General features: G+C 33.1%; 1 protein-coding gene across 1 annotated transcript; it reads right to left on the reverse strand.

Annotated features, from left to right (window-relative positions):
* Positions 1–6,835: 6,835 nt before the first annotated feature.
* On the reverse strand, positions 6,836–16,039 carry LOC103714455 (furostanol glycoside 26-O-beta-glucosidase-like). The gene is made up of 13 exons (XM_039133726.1): positions 15,707–16,039; positions 14,880–14,943; positions 13,147–13,205; positions 12,962–13,037; positions 12,577–12,654; positions 12,403–12,490; positions 12,020–12,269; positions 11,209–11,324; positions 10,287–10,507; positions 9,658–9,689; positions 8,903–9,002; positions 7,664–7,772; positions 6,836–7,199 (listed from the first exon to the last, which is right to left on the reverse strand). The coding sequence occupies exons 1-13, from the start codon at positions 15,977–15,979 to the stop codon at positions 7,031–7,033; spliced, it is 1,635 nt and encodes a 544-aa protein (XP_038989654.1). The 5' UTR covers positions 15,980–16,039; the 3' UTR covers positions 6,836–7,030.
* Between the last annotated feature and the right edge of the window lie 3,316 nt (positions 16,040–19,355).

Genomic DNA, 19,355 nt, shown 5'->3' on the forward strand with positions numbered 1-19,355 from the left:
AACCCGTCGTGACAACTGGTGTGAAAAAAAAAGACCAACCCATTGGATGTACAACTACTGTAAAAAAAATATATATCTTTAGAGAAAGCACGCGGGTGGAAAGCATTTGAAAACATTGGTAAAAAAAAAAGAACGGCTAGAAGAAGGAGATGGAATAAACCAAGTACTATACCTTAAAAAAGCTATTACTCTCGCTGTATATCGAGCTTGCATATTTTTCAATTTCGCAGACCGACTCATCTGATGGGCAGTAAAACACTTAAAATGAAAACATCAATAGACAAATTTTCCAATAGATAAAGGAAAATAAAGTGAATTTCAATTCCATTCAATCCTATACACAACAATTTGACTAAAAACCTTCATTATCTTTTTGCTGATGTTTCATGAGACAGCGCCACTAAAGCATTATTGGCCATGGTGTCGAGATCCATAATTTATCTTGCTAACTTAAGCTCACTGGAGAGAAAATCGAGAATTTTTTTTTAATTAATTAGTTAAGAATAATTTTGATTAGTCGAGAAATGGACAATCTTTTCTTTTCTAACCAATACCGATATCTTCTTCTGAACTTATATTTGTTCGAAAAGTCCTAGATAGATGCATTCTGTTTTTTTTTTAAAAAAATAGTGGATATATTCAAATTCAAAATCCCCACCTAAAATTCCATCTGGAATTGTATGGTTTTTTGATGATGTAGCAAGGATATTATATACTTTTATTTTTTTAAAAAAATTGGTGAATTTTTAGAAAGGGAAGATGTTCCTCTCTCCTAGCCATTTAATAAGTATAGTGAAGACGTACAGATTTTTTTTGCGCCTAAAATATGTGCAAAATTCCTTTCCGCATCTTGCATGCATGGGATGAATAAAGAATCCACGTGGTGAGATGTATACCACATCTTGCATGGGTGCTCATCGTGATTCACGATGGGGCATCATGATTCATGTAGGTGACAACGACCCATTGGTATCAAAAGCTAGAAGATAGAGAACAAGGGTGTCCTCACACATATGCATTATATTTATATCTCAACTACTTGTAATCAAGATAGCTAAATGACGGACACATAATTATTAAGTTGAGACTAAAGGTTACATCCTTAGACTAATATTATATATCAATGATCTGACAAATTTCTGATTGTTGGTATTCTATCCTTATCTTGCGTGATAGCCTGCAAAACATGCAATTGATCATGCCCTCAACTGCCTCTTTGCGTGGCCTCACTTTGTCCTCTCAATTTTACTTACCGTACCTAACATTGAAATGCTGATAAGAACAGCACATTGGATAGTTAATGCAAAGAATCTCCCTTAATGCCTTTGAAGCATGCAGAAACCTTCGATCTTATTACCGCATTAGTACTACGTACGTACCGAGATCCAGTTCACTAATTGCTAACTCCCTGTTTTATATTTGATAAAGAGGGCATACCAACAAAACCCTCAACCTTGCACTGTCGATTAAAATTTAATGACTTAGAATAAAAGAATAAAAGACGAGATAACTAAGGTTCCACAGTATGACGATAAACTTCATCACATGGTCATGTTAATAATTTCGGTTTCCACGCTCAAATGGGACTGAGTCGCATGATACGTACTTTGTATCTTCCGGGCTTTGAAAACACCAACAAGAGCACATGCTCTTCCATTAGGAGACTCTTTGATTCTTGGGATATGTATTCCCAATTGTGTATCAAAAGTTAGGTACGTAGTTAGTCCATTCATCTGAATGATTCGTGGTCACACTTCTATTGTTATTCTAAAAAGAGACAAAAGGGGAGCAGAAGAGTGAAATATTTTTAATTAATTTCATTTTTGGTACATAATAATTTTTTATGTATTTTAAATTAATTTTAATTATTTTTTTCGTATTTGAATCTAGTTTAGTACAATCATTTTTTTTGTATGCATTTTTTTTGAGTGAAATTTTTTCATACGTACGAATCACTAAATAACAAATTTTGCTTTTATGTTCGTGCATGGATTTCTATAATAATAGAAATTTGTTCTTTCATATTCCTTTTTTCTTGCATGTCATTTTTTTGAATAAAATATATTTGTGCTTATTAATCATTAAATAACAAACCTTCCTTTTTTGTATGTGCATTGATTATTATATTACTAAACGTTTTGCATATATATTGGAATGTTTGAATTTAAGATTCAATTTTCTTTTTCCTTTTTGTGCATGCATGAATTATTTTGTGCACATGGAAATGTTTAAATTTTGTATATGCATGCATGGATTTCTATATGAATACAAATTACTCCTTTTATATTTTATTTTTGTTTGCGTATTTTTCTTTTCCAGTAGAACTTCTTTTTGTGTACGAATCACTAAATGACAATTTTTTTTTACATGTGTTCATAAATTTCTATATTCATAGAATTTTTTGCATGCAATTTTATATTATTAGAAATTTTTATTTGCAATTTTTTTCTATGGGGGAATGATTGAATTTGCTTTTTTTCATTTTTCATGCATGCATCGATTTTTATTGTGAATGGGAATATCTGCGTGGATTTCTATATTAATAGAAATTTTCATTTTCTTGTACGCGTGTGTTGGATTTCTATATTAATATAATTTTTTTAATGATACATTTTTCTTGTGTGTGTTTTTTTAGTGAAACTTTTTTTATGCATATGAATTACTAAATAATAAAATTTTGTTTAACATGCATCCATCCATCAATTTCTGTATTAATATAAATTTTTGCGTGCAATTTTATACTAATAGAAATTTTATGTACGATTTGTTTTGGTAGGTGGTAACGATTAAATTAGCAAATAATATTTTTTTCTTTCTTGTACTTGTATCAATTTTTTTTGCATTGGAATGATTGAATCTCGTATGTGCGTACATGAATTTCTATATGAATAGATTTTTTCCCTTGTTATGCATATATTGATTTTTTTTATTTTCTGTATAGGAATGATCGTAGGGGGATGTTTAAATTCTCGATCGATATTTCTATATTATGCATCATGCATACGTTTTTTTTTACATAAATCTATATCAAAATTAATTTTTTAGAATTTTTGATTGAATTTTGTTTGTTGTGCAGCATGCATATGATTTTTTTGAGTAAATATGTTTAATTTTTTAACATGTTTTCTGAAATTATCACTACTTTTATTTTTTTAATTTTCCGAATTTAGGAAGTGGGGCGGGGTGATGTGCCCGTTTGGGGTTCGCAGGGTATATGGTGATAGAAAATGACAAGTTGAATTATTGGCTAAAGAGCCAATAATTCATAAGCCACCAAACAAATTTAAGTCGCAATCATTGCGTAGCAAGCAGGTTAGCTGTGGGCAACTTTGACGTGCAACCGGCCGCATTTTTTCCAAAACGAAGAAAACAAGCTTTCGAATCATTGTTCTCAAGGTATTATTTTATGATGTAGTACTTTGTTTTCCTTTTTTGGTAAACAAGCCATCAATACTAATTACACCATGACATGCGTCGCAAGTTCCATATATCATGGATTAACCTTATAAAAATTAAAATTAACAAGTAGAGTGTTTGGTTTTTTCATTGATGTATAAAAATGTCATCAATAGTCATATGCTTCATTTTTATTATCTATGTTATCGACAACGATCATTAATCAATAGGAGCCATTTGCTCCATGCAAATTCTACTCAATATATCCCAAACTATCTAGACTCTAGTAATGCAAAAACAACAACAACAACAAAAAAAAAAAAAGTTCGTTCAACCCCAAACAACATGAACATACTGCGTCTGAAACTAGAGATATTATTTCCTGTATGGCATGTATTACATGATCGTGTATGAAAGATGCAAAAATTTTTAAATGCTTTTCTCACCAATCTGTAAGATTGTGTTCTCATTATATAAACAGGTATTGATTTACATGGAAAGTATGCAAAAATTGCTGTAGTGCTTGTTACCATAATAACTTTTTTTAATGTTTGTTATCATAAACCCTGCAGTTCGTTGAGATGACCGTATGATAAATGACTGACTTGGCTGCATGCAAGATTGGTGCAGTGCGTACGGCATGGGGAACAGTTTCCATTAGAACAGACAACGGAGGCCCAAAGGTATGGGTCTTCTAGCGGGATAAGATAGGAATAGATTGCACCCATGCATGCGGCCATTGGCTGTGGAGCAATCATAGAAAAAGCAAATGAATTAAAACTGCAAAATATTCTAAATGGTTGCAGACTTGGGTTAAGATAAGAGTTGGGATGAATAAAGAATCCACGTGGTGAGATGCATACCAAATCTTGCATGGGTGCTCATCGTGATTCACGATGGGGCATCGTGATTCATGTTTGTCCGGCCTTGCATGCATAAATGCCCTACGACACCAAACGCGTTTCTGACTCCGTTCCTCACGTAGGTGGCAACGACCCATTGGTAGCAAAAGCTAGAAGATAGAGAACTAGGGTGTCCTCACACATATGCAGCACATCTCAACTACTAGTGATCAAGATAGCTAAATGGCACACACATAATTATGAAGTTGAGACTAAAGGTTCCATCCTTAATTACACTAATTGCGTGATAGCTAGCCAGCAAAACATGCAATTGATCATGCCCTCAACTGTCTCTTGCGTGGCCTCACTATTTCCTCTCCATTTTACTTACCGTACCTAACATTGAAGTGCTGATAAAACAGCACATTGGATAGTTAATACGTAGAATCTCCCTTAATGCCTTTGAAGCATGCAGAAACCTACTCTCTACGTACGTACCTAGATCCAGTTATTTTCTTTATCAACAAGGCACTCTATGTTTCCTCTCGCTCTACTTTCTTCTTTTCTTTCTTTGTGCATGCAGGCAGGCAGTGGATTTGATTATTTTAACAATTGTCTGTCATTTGGATGAAAGAAAAGAAAATAGAGGACATAATCTTGGTTATCTGAAACACAATAAACTATAAGTAAGGTTTAGTTTTCTAAATTGTTTCCAATGATTCTCAGACCCAAATGGAGAAGGTTGTAATTCTCCCTTTCTTATCACTTCTTAATTCTAGTACTGTTTATTACCTGACCGTAGCTTGCCTGCAGGCCTGATCCAAATACTTCGGGATAGGCTTTTCTTTATCCTTGCTTACCACAACTAGGTAGCAAGGCCTTTCTTGAATACGAACTTTGTCTTTAAACAACCAGGTTCTATAAATGCAAGTTAATTAGAATATTTTTTTAAGAACACTGGTGAACTCATTACATACAAATATAGAATTGTTGCAATATGTCATCGGAAAACCAAATACTGGCATTTAGCATTGTCTTCCATTTTTTTTTTCGTTCATTACCTTGCACTGCCCCTCATTTTCATCAGCATATGGTGCATGTTGATTAGTACACCGATTGGACTATCTTTTTGTTTGCATTTCAATTTCAATTTTTAGGCTGTTTAGAAAATGGATAGAGCATCTGTGGCAGCAATCATAGACTTTGATGAATTGTTGAATATATATACTTATTATATTTTGCATGCATGTGCATGCAGCATATGTGCATGTACGTCGGCAAACAGGGTTAGCTGAGTGGTTGTGCCCCTCTTCCATTAGGAGACTCTTTGATTCTTGGGATGTGTATTCCCAATTGTGTAACAAAAGTTACGTAGTTAGTCCATTCATTTGAATGATTGGTGGTGGCACTTCTATTGTTATTCGAAAAAAAGACAAAAAGGGAGCAAAAGAAAAAAAATCTTGACCATGTTTGCACATCATGGGCTATATGGCCCTTGAAAGAATCAATGCAACATTTCAGTTTTCTCTTAGTAAGATGATTTTCTTGCTTTCCTCAGTTGTGTGAGTTCTTATTTCAGCCACATCTTATCTAAAATTTTAATTACTAAATGATTGCTCTTCTTAGCCTCATCTTGTATTCTCAATTCTCTGTATTTCTTGCATATTTTCAATCATTGTTTTCAGTAATTGTTGTAAAGAATATTTGTTGGAATCATGGTTAATCCCAAAATAACAAGTATTGGAGTAAATATATCTATCTCTACATATAATGCTAACTCCAGAGGCAGCAACTCCACAATTAAGTTATATACTAAACTGCCCTCAGTCTCCCATCGCGATAGCTCTAGAGCCCCGGTCGTCCTTTCCATCGAGAAACTCTTTTCCACTCTATCATGTGCAGAGAATGTGCAAGAGACTAGTTCAAGTAACTGCAGAGTAGTTCTTTTATTTTCGCATTCTTTTTTTTTTTTTTCAAGATTTAGCCATGTATTTACAAATTAAGAATTGCTGGAGTTGTAACTTTGCTTCTAGCTCAGGAAGTCAAGGATACTGAAGATGTAGTGAAGTTGCAGTTTGAGCCAGAGTTGCTTCCTCTCGTTAAAAAAATCAACATCAAGTCTCCTCTCTCTATCTCTCTGTGGTACGCCTATATGTATCATAATTTCTAATACAACATTTGTCTATGTGATTCCATTTTGTTGTCTTGTAATAATGAGTTTTATGTTTTTCCTAATCTGTGTTAACTTTTTTTTTTCCTGAGAAAGGCATTGATGATCTTCTCATCAAACCCGAACTCAAAGATGAGCCATCACCTTAGATGAATCCTCATTCATCTGTGCGTTCAATACTTTAGAGCAGAGATCAGCTGTGTAGCATTAAAATCCTGTCAAGCTTGGGATACCTTATGTTGTTTGTACACATAGATGTTCATAGCTGTTCATAGCTGTATAAAGATGTTACTTAACCTAGACATTCTTGTGTTTCCCTTTGTAAAGGTCAAATTATTACATCCATTTCGCCATTACTTACTCTTACTTTAAGGAAATGGATTTGATTTGATATCAAATATATAGGAAAAATGAAGTTCATTAGTTATCAATATAAGCTATATGCATAAACATTCATTGAAGATTCTAAAATAAACTTTCAACCATGATAAGTCGACCGATAATAAGAATCTTATTCGAATTACATTAGAGACTACATTTCACATTGCAACTAATAACTTCAAACCAACAAACCATGCGACCAACCCACAAAGGGAGCTTTATTCGCCATTCTATGCTGAAATTAAGATTTAAGAAACTGGGTAAACCACTCAGCCGAGAGCTTTGGATGTCGTTTTAGGTTGTCTTTGTAGTCAATATAGTTGAGTCCAAAACGTTGAGTATAGCCCTCATTCCATTCAAAATTATCAGTGAGCGACCATGCGAAGTATCCTTTCACATTCACTCCTAACCTGTAAAAATTAAAAACATCTAATAATATGGATTTTGGAGTGAAAAGTTACTGGCAACAATTTGTAGTCATGTTAGATGGTTTAAATAGCACTTAAGAACTGCTATGATTACCTTGTGTGCAATGTAGGAATGGGACTAGTGCAAATTTTACATTTATGCAAATATTAATTATAGTATATCTTTAAGTGCATGTTAGGCCAAACATATACATTTCTTCAAACACAGTATAACGATAGTTGATGTCTTGATCATGTTAGTAGTATAAATATATGTAGATGAATTTCGAAAACTCATATTCTATATGAGTGGATAAAATTTAATTTCATGATATTAAGTCCCATTTGGTATTATCATTAGACCATCTTTTTATTATTTTTTTTCTTCTTTATGATGATATAAGATATTCTACATATTCTATACATGCATCTAAAATATTATAATATAGCTTTTATTTACAACTTACCACATGGCTTGCCTAATTGCACTCAGATGAAGATGCAGGTAGTCCTTACGATCCAAATCATTTAGTGCCTCTTCCAATGATAAGTCCGGGTTATCCACCTCACAAATTCCTGTCAAGTGCATTTAATCAAATTATAAAGTAACATTTACATAAAAATCATTAATATTGTACTAGCTAGGTATAAAATTCTCTGCAAGCTAAATAGTAGGAATTTCCTACAACTAGCCACATGCTATGATTAGATAGGTAAGAAAATTCAGTGAGATTTTTTTAGCCAACCACATCCAGTGGAATGCATTTCATCTGAAATTTCATAATTAACATAATTCGACCCTATAATGATGTTTTAAAAATTCCTACAATTAGAGATCTATTTGATTATCAAACTATGAGTTGCCACATATCAAATAAGAGTTACTATATAAGACATTAAATGTCATCAGTTCTCTTCGATAAATATTTTTAATGGTGCAAATAGTCTAGTAATTCAAATCTTAAATTATTCATTTTTATTATGTTTTTTTATAAGAAGAAGATAAAGGAAAATCAATGCCCAATTAATCCTATGGATTTGGTTTCCTTGCATCATTTTGTATCTCATAACTTCAGACCATACAGCAAAAGAAGGGTTCTCTAACTATCACATATAATTTATCCATATTGATACAGAACCTTATTATTTGATTTATAGCACAAATTGATAAAAATAAATTCCTTATTTCCAAGAAGAAACAATTGTTTATCTTTTAGAAGAATTAATATATGTTACGAGAGAAACCAACCTATCTTTATATTTCTGAGAAATAGAATAATCAATACACACTCATTAAAATGATATTTAGATATGCATCTTCTTCTCTTAAGGAAAAAGGAAACCATGATATTACACTTAAATTTATGTATAATTTATTTATTTTACCTTGTATTTGGATTACATTCAATCCATTTACATTTTTAAATGATGAATTTTTCCATGACGCACTAACTTCACATCGAAAAAGAAAAACAAATAAGGGACTTTAGACACTTGTTTTATCAAAGTTAACTAAGTTTTGATGCAAGAGTAAATTTGCATAATAATGAAAAAGCACAATAACAGAAAATGTAGAACTCATAACTTTATTAGCAAATATCAAAATGCATCATCATATAATCATAACTCATAAGTATGGATATATATACCCATAATAGTGAAAATAATTAAGGATGCGATAGGAATTTTAATATATGAATACTAACCATTCTCAGTGATGTAGATTGGCGGATTGTGATATCTCCGCTTTATATACCTCAAAAGATCCTTCATACCATCAGGGTACACATATATCCAAGTGCCGGACTGAAATACAACGATAATGAACATACAATGATAATTAGTAGGGTTAGTCATTTATAAACACCGTTGACATCAATCCTATTAAATATGTTGATGTTATTATGAAAATTTCAGTATTACTTGGTTAAAACACTAGCTATATGCTTGATGAGTCAGCATCTTTATATCGTTAAATCTTATTGAAGTCTTCTCATCAAGTATATTTGTTTGCATTGATAAATAATAGAAGATGAATTATGATATCTTGTAATTTTTAGGATCATTTGTTATTTTTAAAGTAATAGAGGGAGACCCACCATACTATAGTTACCTAGGTCTAGAGTTTTAGTAATGTATTATTCAAGAATCAAAACTAGAAACTTTGGTTACCAAGTAGAGGATTGTCACCACTAGGACAAGCCCCCATTAATAGAAAATTAGTTTATTGTAAGGTACATAGATTCTTAGATACATTTTGGATTTCATATAGTGAATAAGTAATATGTGGATTTTTTATATTTATAACTTACCATTTTCTATCACCATGTTATCACTTTTTGGTATAATTTTAGTTAGAAATACTTTAAAATTATATTTGATAATCATTAAGCGCAAATTTATGAAACTTAATTTTTGCATTTTTAATTCAAAAATAAAAACTATAAAATAATAGATTTACCTCATCACCTATTGGAACTCCATCTTTGCTCTCTGCATTGAAATATATCAATAGATTAGCAAATTCTAATATACACCAAAAAATATAAAAATAAAAACTACAGAATCATAACCAAAATCAAAATTTTAAAATATGTTGTATCCCTTTGTTGTTACTAATCATAGATTACTCCTTGTTGTTTTTTTTTGTTATACTTCTAGCTTAATCAATCAATCCATAAAGATAATTTAAATGAAAGCCTAGCAAATGTCTAGTAAAAATATTTGGTTATTAACTAAGAATTGTATAGATAAATATGATAATATAGAAATAAATATCTTGATTCCTATAACATTTATTTGGCAACTTTATGATTATGTAAGTTTAATAAACTCTACTAACAACATTTAGGAAGAAAGAATTGTATATCCTTAGTTTGAGGTAAGTTACGTAACTTGATCTCGAATTAATGTAATAATTTTTAAATTTTTGAGTTATCTTTATAAGAAACCACACTGATTATGCTGTCATCACAATTGTTTATCAATAAGTAGCATATATATCTTAAAAAATGCTATATCGATTTGATATGTCGACATATAATGCTGCTACTGCTACCAAATATGAACTTATAAGATCATAGAAATTACCTAATTGTTCAGCATATGCTTCATTAATATGAAGAATTGGTGAATCATCCGGTGATATTGAAACAGAGCGTGCATATCTTGCTGTATAGTAATTGAGACCGATGAAATCAAAAGAACCCTTAATCATCGTTGATTCCTCATCAGTGAAGTAGGGAAGCCTATCCCGTACTATAGCTCTCATGTTGAAAGGATAATCTCCATGAACTAGTGGGTCCATATACCTGATGAGGACAAAAATATCGTAAAATGTATTAAGAAAATTTGAGATGAAAATGTATCATATTATAGGAGAAGAGTATTTTTTATATATAGATTTGTATACTATATTACTGATTTTGCTTTAAAAAGAATAGCTCTCATCTTTGAGGTACTATGACATGTATTTGATTCAAGATAGTTTGGTTTTACATTTTGTTGACAACAATTTCTATTTTTAATCTTATATTAGGATTAAGTTCCTATTCAATTAATCACTATTGGTTGAGAAGAGAAGATAATGATTACAAATGATTAGACTTGGATATAAATGTACCTCTCTTCTCTCCCTCTGTGTGTTAAATTGATCAGTTAAATTTGAATAGAGTTCATGATTATGCATCTTTTCTATATACAAATTTTAGTGTGTAGGTCCCCAAAATGAGAATGCTAGTTTCTCGATGAAGATACAAATGGGCACTTTCCTAGTAGCTTAAATATCCGAACATAATTTTTCGAGAAAAAATAAATTATGAATAAATTTGTACAAAATCTAAACTACAAGATATGAGCATTATAAAATTTTTGACATGAATAGGCCCAATTCTGTAATGTTAAAATAAGTGAAGAAAAGAGTACATCTTAGGCTTGTTAATATAAATAATATATTGTTTGCATGCATATGAACATTCTGATTTTGTGTTAATTATATTTTGTATAAACTTACCATGCAAGCATGAAATCAAGAGCCCTAGCCTTTGCCTCGTCGTTCATATGCAAGTGATCATATGGTTCATACCACATACACACCAAAGTAATTCCCACTTCTCCTTGTTGTGAGGCCTGCAATATAATTAGTATTAGATTAAGGCCATATTTCTAATGCATGAACAACTATAAAAGCTGATTATATGTGAAAATTGCACACACATAATATGTTTATTAATATGAATACTACTTTCCAAATTATTGGATTTGTAAGATGATTTATGTGTGAGTGAATTTTAGATGAATGACAAAGTACTTTACTTGGCAAAGGCAGAAGGAGAATTTTCTTAGATTATTGTCAAACTATTTATATAGGACATGGTATTTTAATTACTACTTAATATTTCTAAACTTTTGATGAAATTATATTTCAACTAAATGCAATGTTAAGAAAACTTATGTACAAACATTTGTTACCCTATTTTTACTAACTCTTTTTATTTTCTTTTTATTTTTTTTCTTAAGGGAGGAATAGTTTGAACAAGATTCTCTGTTGATATAACTCATTAAGCTAAAAGCAGACTGAAAAAGAAATTATGATGGATCTAAAAGATGCTATATATATATATATATATATATATATATATATAGAGAGAGAGAGAGAGAGAGAGAGAGAGAGAGAGAGAGAGCATTGAAACAACAATGACATGATAATCGTAACAAGAATGAATAATATTAATAAAAATGATATCAAAAAGGGCTTTAACCATGTGTGTTTAAAAGTAAGATTAATAAATATTTAACTTTAGTATTTTAAATTTTCTATATACCTGAAATTTATCTTTGTAGAGTCTAGCTGCTTCAGCATGGGCTAAAATAAGATTGTGCGTAACGGTATATGGTTCTACTGTGGAGTCGCCTACTGGGCAGCCAAGAATTTCAGAACATCGACCTGGAGCATGAGTTCCAAGGCCGTAGCCAAGGCTGCTAAATGTCCATGGCTCATTTAATGTGATCCAATGCTTGACCCTATCTCCAAATTCACGGTAGCATATTTCAACATAGTCCTTAAAATCATCCCTGTAAATGAAAGAGAATTAATCATTATGACTGGTAAATGATGAATATTAGTTTAGAAAATGAAACATCATATCCAAATAAATTAAAGGAAAAACTTGTACTAGTAAGTGGACTACGGGACTATGATTCTTACACAATCCTACGATCCAAGAAACCTCCATACTCATCTTCAAGGGCTTGTGGCACGTCCCAATGAAACAATGTCACAAATGGCTCGATGCCTATAATCATAAAGTTATATTTGAATAACAAAAATTCATAATCACACCAATAACTGTAAAAAAAGAAAAATATCCTTCTAATGTACCATTATTTATCAACTCATTTATGAGATTGTTGTAGTATTGAATTCCTTCTTGGTTGATTCCACCTTTCAGTGAGCCCTCTGCAAGGAGAATAAATTGTATGTCGTTGTGTGTGAGAGAGAGAGAGAGGCGCAATTTGTATTATAGACATTATGGAGGAGAGCTGATCGTGGACAAGACATGGGCATAAAAAATGTCAAATGTTAAATAGGCCCGACCAAATTTCAACTAAATATGAATATAGTTTAGACTCAAAGGCCCAGCCCATGATCAACTCTGTTATGGAGTATTTTTTACCCTTTTCCTTTTTCAATAGAAATGAAGTGGGGTTTTAAAATGGATCAATTCTCATAGAGGAAAAACTGCATCGAGTTAAATTAAGCTTACTTGGTAAAATCCTTGACCAAGAGATGGAGAATCTATAGGCATCCAAGCCCATATCCTTTAACAACTTCACATCTTCCTACAATGATGTGTAAAATCTTCAAAATTTCTCTTTTTCATAACACTAAAGATGATGATTGGAAACAAATTAACTAAAATAAATCTTGGATATGTGTTTGTGTTTTTACCTGGTAGCGGTTGTATGAATCCACTGCTACATCCCCGTTACTTTTATCGGCAATTTTATCTGTAGCGAATTGCAAGATTGACATCTTTAATTCAAAAATAATAATAACATGCAAATACAAGCTGATTTGCTATTGGGTGGGCTATTCAAATTTCTATGTGGTGCATAACTATGATTGGTTTGCTTTACTTGTGTCCATGAATTCATGTCGAGTCAATTTTATCATCAACTAAGGCTTAATGCACCCAAACATGTTGACGTGACAGCAAATATCTAACAATTACACCATGTTATCTGAACTATGTGAGAAAGTCTTTTAAGATCCAATAGGTTCGTAACAAATATGAAGTCAAGCTAGTATGACCATCCGCTTTGTGCCACCATTATTTTTGACTCAATGCTCGGATATAGCGTGGTATAAAGGCGATGTTAGTACATGATAAATTGATAATATACAAAGGCCAGCATGACTTCAACATGCTTAATTGGGTGGTAGCAACAGTGCACCAAGTAGGCCAGATGCACAACTTTGACCGTTGTACCTACTAGACTAATAAAGTTGAAGTCACCATGCATGTTTTATACATTGATAAACAGAACGAGTTAGACTAATAAAGTTGAAGTTAGCCCCCCAGGCAGTTTAAGCGGTGAAGCCTACTTAATATTCAATCCTATTTGTAAGAATTCATGTGGGTATATATTTAGTCCCATATCGGCTACATATTGAAAAAAATTAGAATGCTCATATAGAACCGAAAAAAAAAAAAATATCAGATAATACCTTCTGATTAGTCCATATTTAAGTCTATATCGGCTATATATTCAATAATTTTTGGATACTTATATAAGATCAATAAATTTAAATAATAATTTTTTTGAATAAAATCTTGTGTTGTAATACTTATTTATTAAGTACTATTTTTTAAAACTTAATATTGGTTTAAAGAGTGAGCCGGTGCCGGTCTGGGATTGGTGTATATGTGGCTGCAAAGACTCGAGCACTACGAAGCGGTGCTCCTCACAAACCACCAACTCGGTGGTTTGGTTCCCCATGAATAAATGATGGGTTTCAGTCACTGGTGGGAAGAAACGTAAAAAAAAAATTATGCATGGTGAAGCTTACTTAATATTCTACAACACTATTTGTAAGAATTCGTGCCGGCATATATTCAATTTCATATCAACTGTATACTAAAAATATTTTAAATCCTTACACAGAACCAAAAAATCTAGATAAAACCTTTTGGTTAGTCAATATTTAGGTCTATATCTGCTAAATATTTAATAAATTTTGAGTCTTTATATATATTAAAACGGACTTACTAGAAGAGACTGAGTTTTGAAATTCAAATTTACATAACAGCTATGAATTTTTGAGATTGGACTTCTCTTTCACTTGCGCAGTAGACTCAAGACTCTTCTGGTGAGTCCGTTCTAACAATATAGAATAAATAAATTTAAATAATAGGTTTTTTAGGATAAGATTTTGGGTTGTAATACTTGATTATAAGTACTTTTTTTTAAACTTAATATTGCTTTAAAGAGTGAACCGGTGCCGGTCTGGGGTCGGTGTATTGTGTCAAGGCTGCAAAGACTTGAGCGCTACGATTTACGAAGCGGCGCTCCTTCCAAACAACCAACTCGCCGGCTTGGCTCCCCATGAATAAAATAGTAGGGTTGAGTCCCGGGTGGGAAGAAGCGTAAGGGAAAATTGAAGGGGCCCATAGGAGAGACCTGGGAATTCGCGGCAAAACGTGTCCCATATGGTGGTGCCCCTCGAATCCACGCCTCCTTCAATCTGCAAAGGGATTATGTGCAATGGAATAAGTAATGGCAAGGGGACAAAAGATAAATAAAAAAAACTAATGGAATTATGTGCTTGAATCAAATAATTAAACTATATCTTAATTGTTCATAGAATGTAATATATTATTTTTATCAGTATACCAAATAAATTTGAGCTAAAATATTTTTTCTATTCAGAAAAAATAAACAAGACCATATAATCCATTTTATTGAAAGCAAAAAAAGAAAAAACAAATGAAGCAATATAATCAACTAGAACATGACATTTTTACTTTATGGTGTGCATTTTGCGGTGCAAATTAAGTACTGTATATATAGTCTTAAATAGCTATCATATTATCTATTTCGGAGACGACGGTTCGTCATTGTTCATCTCCAAAACCAAACACAATGCTCATTTAGTAGCAGATACAGTGCATCGTGTATTAAACAATAGCCGTTGATCTCTATAGGGCTAAACGAGACTGTATAGCACTCTGTTGTGCAAAACGTGCACCATAGATGACTCCAGCTGAAAATTAAAATTTTAGTAATGGTGCTTTGTTGATGATCTAACATGATGTTGATACAGCGCTTGATGATTCACATGCAGGGATCCAACCAATCCATCCCATCAAAGTATCTAGATTGGTGAATTAAGTGGGTGCTCGTAGCATCGTTTTGATCATTATTTTGAACCTTGAAATTAAATTGAACAACGTAAAGAAAAAAAAAAAAGGAAGATAAATATGGATGTTTTAGAAGGTGGGGGTGACCTGATAAGCGGAGGAGGCAGCTCCAAAGGTGAACCCAGGAGGGAAGCTCTTCCTCCCCAAAAGGACAGAAGGCTTGGCCTCCACCGCATCATTCACTACAGCAGCACCTCCCCTGATGCAACGGACATTAAGGGAATGAGAGGTCTTATTAGTAGAAAGAGGCATCCTAGCCTTCCCTTCAAGGGAAGCCAACCCCTTGGCGTTGCTTCCAAGTCTAGGGAGCTGGGAAGCAGCATGAGCTGTGGCACTCGGCACCACGCTAAGAAGAGCCATGTTGATAACTTCTAGGAGGAGAGTGAAGAGGCTAGCTTGAGCTTTGATGGCCTCCACCCTTGTGGTTGGTCCAATTTATAGGAGATCATGAGATTCGAAAAAGACTAAAGACAGGTGGTTGGTGGGAGAAATAAATGACGTGAGTTTGTCGTGCCCGATAAGAAGAAACTCATCTACTGCAAATGTACAACTACTGTAAAAAAAAAAATGTGGTTGGTGGGAGAAATAAATGACGTGAGTTTGTCGTCCCGATAAGAAGAAACTCATCTACTGTAAATGTACAACTGCTGTAAAAAAAAATTATCTTTAGAGAAAGCACGTGGGTGGAAAGCATTTTAAATGAGCCATAGAGTTCAGATGATGACAAGGTAATGGTAAAAGATAACATTTTGCATGTGTTTTCGATTGTTTATTTGATGTGATCGGAGACACGATCGACGTGGCTTCAAAATATCTGCAGCACCCACGGGTTTGGTTGGTGGAAACTTATCTCCATTCGATTACCGCAGGCAACAGAAATATCTCAATTTTTCAAAATTTAATTTTTATATTTCAGTATTTAAATTTTATTCTAATTTTGATTCTAATATTGTAGCATTCAGGACCTAATCCAAAAAATCTAATCAAAAAATAGTATTTAAATTTTTTGATTCTATATAAACATCCAAGATCTATCCAGTAAATAGTGTTTTTTTAGTTCACATAGATTATAGGCTAGATCCGCTATTTAGGTTACTTGATTCTGTATAAGCATCCAAGATATATCCAGTGGATGACCGATGTAGGACTAAACATGCGCTTGCGCAGTCCTCACAAATATCGATGCTAAATTAAATATATTAGAAGGTAATATATAATATGGTCATTTCGATTTTAATTCTAATTTTAGATACGAACTAAATATATTTTAAATCTTTAAAAAGTGGGAAACATGATAAACTATGTCTATAGGAAACCATAAGATATGATTGTATAACTGTTCTCTCGACCACTACTCTTCTCCTCTGAAAATAAAATTAAAAAAAATTAAACCCATGGGCTAGGTGGCAGTCTTATCCATTGAATTTTATTCTTAGCAATGCATTATTGGATGATAAAATGCCGGACCACATGCAAAGTCCACAACAGGGTTCGAGAATAAAATATTTATATGTCTCATTCCAATTAGGAAGCTATGAAGAGCTAAACTGCAACAAAGTGTTACTAATGTGAATGCTCATGAGAACCCATGCCAGATCTAAAGGGCCAAGAATTCTATTGACAGAAATAGGGAGGTTTAGGATGAAAAGGAGGAATTTGAAGAGGGTCCTTGGAAAGGTTTTTAGAACGAGAAAGGGGAATTTGCAGATCTTCACAAATATAGAGCTTGCAGGAATTTATACATTACCCACAATGAAATTCAATGTGTTAGTGATATAAACTTCATGAGTTAAAAACCGAGATCTGCTATATTTTTTATATTGCCTATCATGACAAGCAATTTTTTATCTGCATTTCTTACACATCCATCAACTTCTAAATTATTTAATCACATAGTGACAGTAGAAGGGCATGTGTTCGTGCAACTAGTGGCAGGACTTCATCTAGTGGCTCCTATTTCACGTTAAAAAAATGCTGGCCATTACCAGACCACTCAATTCATAATTGAGTTCTCTATGAAAGTTGGTACAATTGGCTGAACAACTCATGAGCAGCAGACTTCTTTGCATTGGCTTCAAGTTCGAACAAATACTCAAAATTTTTAAACAATGAGGCAACTTTAAAGAAATACCTTTGGTTTTATCCACCGATAATGATAAAAAATCATTCTGGAGTTCACGTCAATTCATTGTATGATCACTCTACAGTAGCATAACAACTCAGCTTAGATGTTTCACTGATAAGACAGCTTAACAAAGATATAGCTGGAGCATTTCATGCCATGCATAACCGACAAGAAGTACCCAAAGCGATGGATACAAATACTTGCTTCCTTTCCTTTAGTTTGTACTTTTAATGCTAAGCTTTCTTTTTTATTGAATGATTGGTATCTACAGCTCGCTTACCACTCATATAATCCCCCTATATATACTGCACCACGCCTTATATACTGCACCAACCCTGACTGTATGAGGAGGTAGGTGGCAAGGAAAGGACCGGAGCAGCCATGCGAAGCACCCCTCTATCACTTTAGATCATGTTTAGTTGAAATCATGGAATCTCTCGTTACATGGGAGAAAAAAAATTACAACTGGAACTTAGGGCATGGTTTTCTGACAAATATTTTATTTTTTGTTTTAGGGACGAGCATGCAAGACGCACTACACCAAAAAAAAAAATTTCCGACTCTTATTTGCCGACGCTTATTCCAAGCATCGGCAAACTAATGACAACGCTTAAAAGCGTCGTCAAATTTAATATGTAATTGACGACGCTTTTTAGCATTGTTAAATAACGACGCTTTTAAGCGTCGTTAAAAGCGTCCCACATCGGCGGATCTGAAAAAGAAAGAACTGTTTATATAGCCAAACCCAACCACTCTGCATGGATGGAATGAAGGTACCGATTGGGAAGGTTGTTTGTATTTCTCTTTGCGTTCCATCAGCACCATGGAATGGAGGAGAAGATGCAGACCACTAATGGTAATTTTCTTGGCAAATGGTAATTAGCGACGCTTTAAAGCGTCGGTAATGAGCGACGCTTAAAAGCGTCGCTAAATTGGAATTAGCGACGCTTTTGAAAGCGTCGGAAAATGTTTTTTCCACTGTAGCATAGGCGACGCTTTACCGACGCTTTGTAAAGCGTCGGGATGGTTTCTACCGATGCTTAAAAGCGTCGCTAATAGCCAAAAAAAGCGTCGCTAATGTCCAAGTTTCTTGTAGTGACGCCATATCCATAAATTATGGTCTACATAGCGTCACGCGAGCAAAATATCCCCACGATGCAAGGGAGGTACAAAATATAAATAATATTGTAATTTTTAAATAATAATTGTTGAGTAAGAGAAAATATGTCTTGTCAAGTAGATTTTGCAATACATTAAATACTATTCCGGCTAGTCCAAGGAAGAGACAACGCTAGATGATCAAAACCAAAGATCCTATACACAACAATTTGATCAGGAACCTTCCTTGTCTTCTTGCATGCTAAGGTTTCATGAGACAGCGCCATTGAAGCATCAATGGCCAAAGTGTCGAGGTCCATAAATTTATCTTGCTAACTTGAGCTCACCGGAGAGAAATAGAGGAAATAACTTTTAATTGATTTCAGTTAAGAAAAAAAGTGATTAGTCGAGAGATGGTCAACCTTTTCTTTTCTAACCAATACCAATATTTTCTTCTAAACTTATATTTGTTTGGAAAGTCCTTAACAGATGGGTGCATTTTGTTTAGAAAAA

This window comes from Phoenix dactylifera, chromosome 14 (genome assembly GCF_009389715.1).
Source record: "Phoenix dactylifera cultivar Barhee BC4 chromosome 14, palm_55x_up_171113_PBpolish2nd_filt_p, whole genome shotgun sequence".
NCBI classification, from domain to species: Eukaryota; Viridiplantae; Streptophyta; class Magnoliopsida; order Arecales; family Arecaceae; genus Phoenix; species Phoenix dactylifera.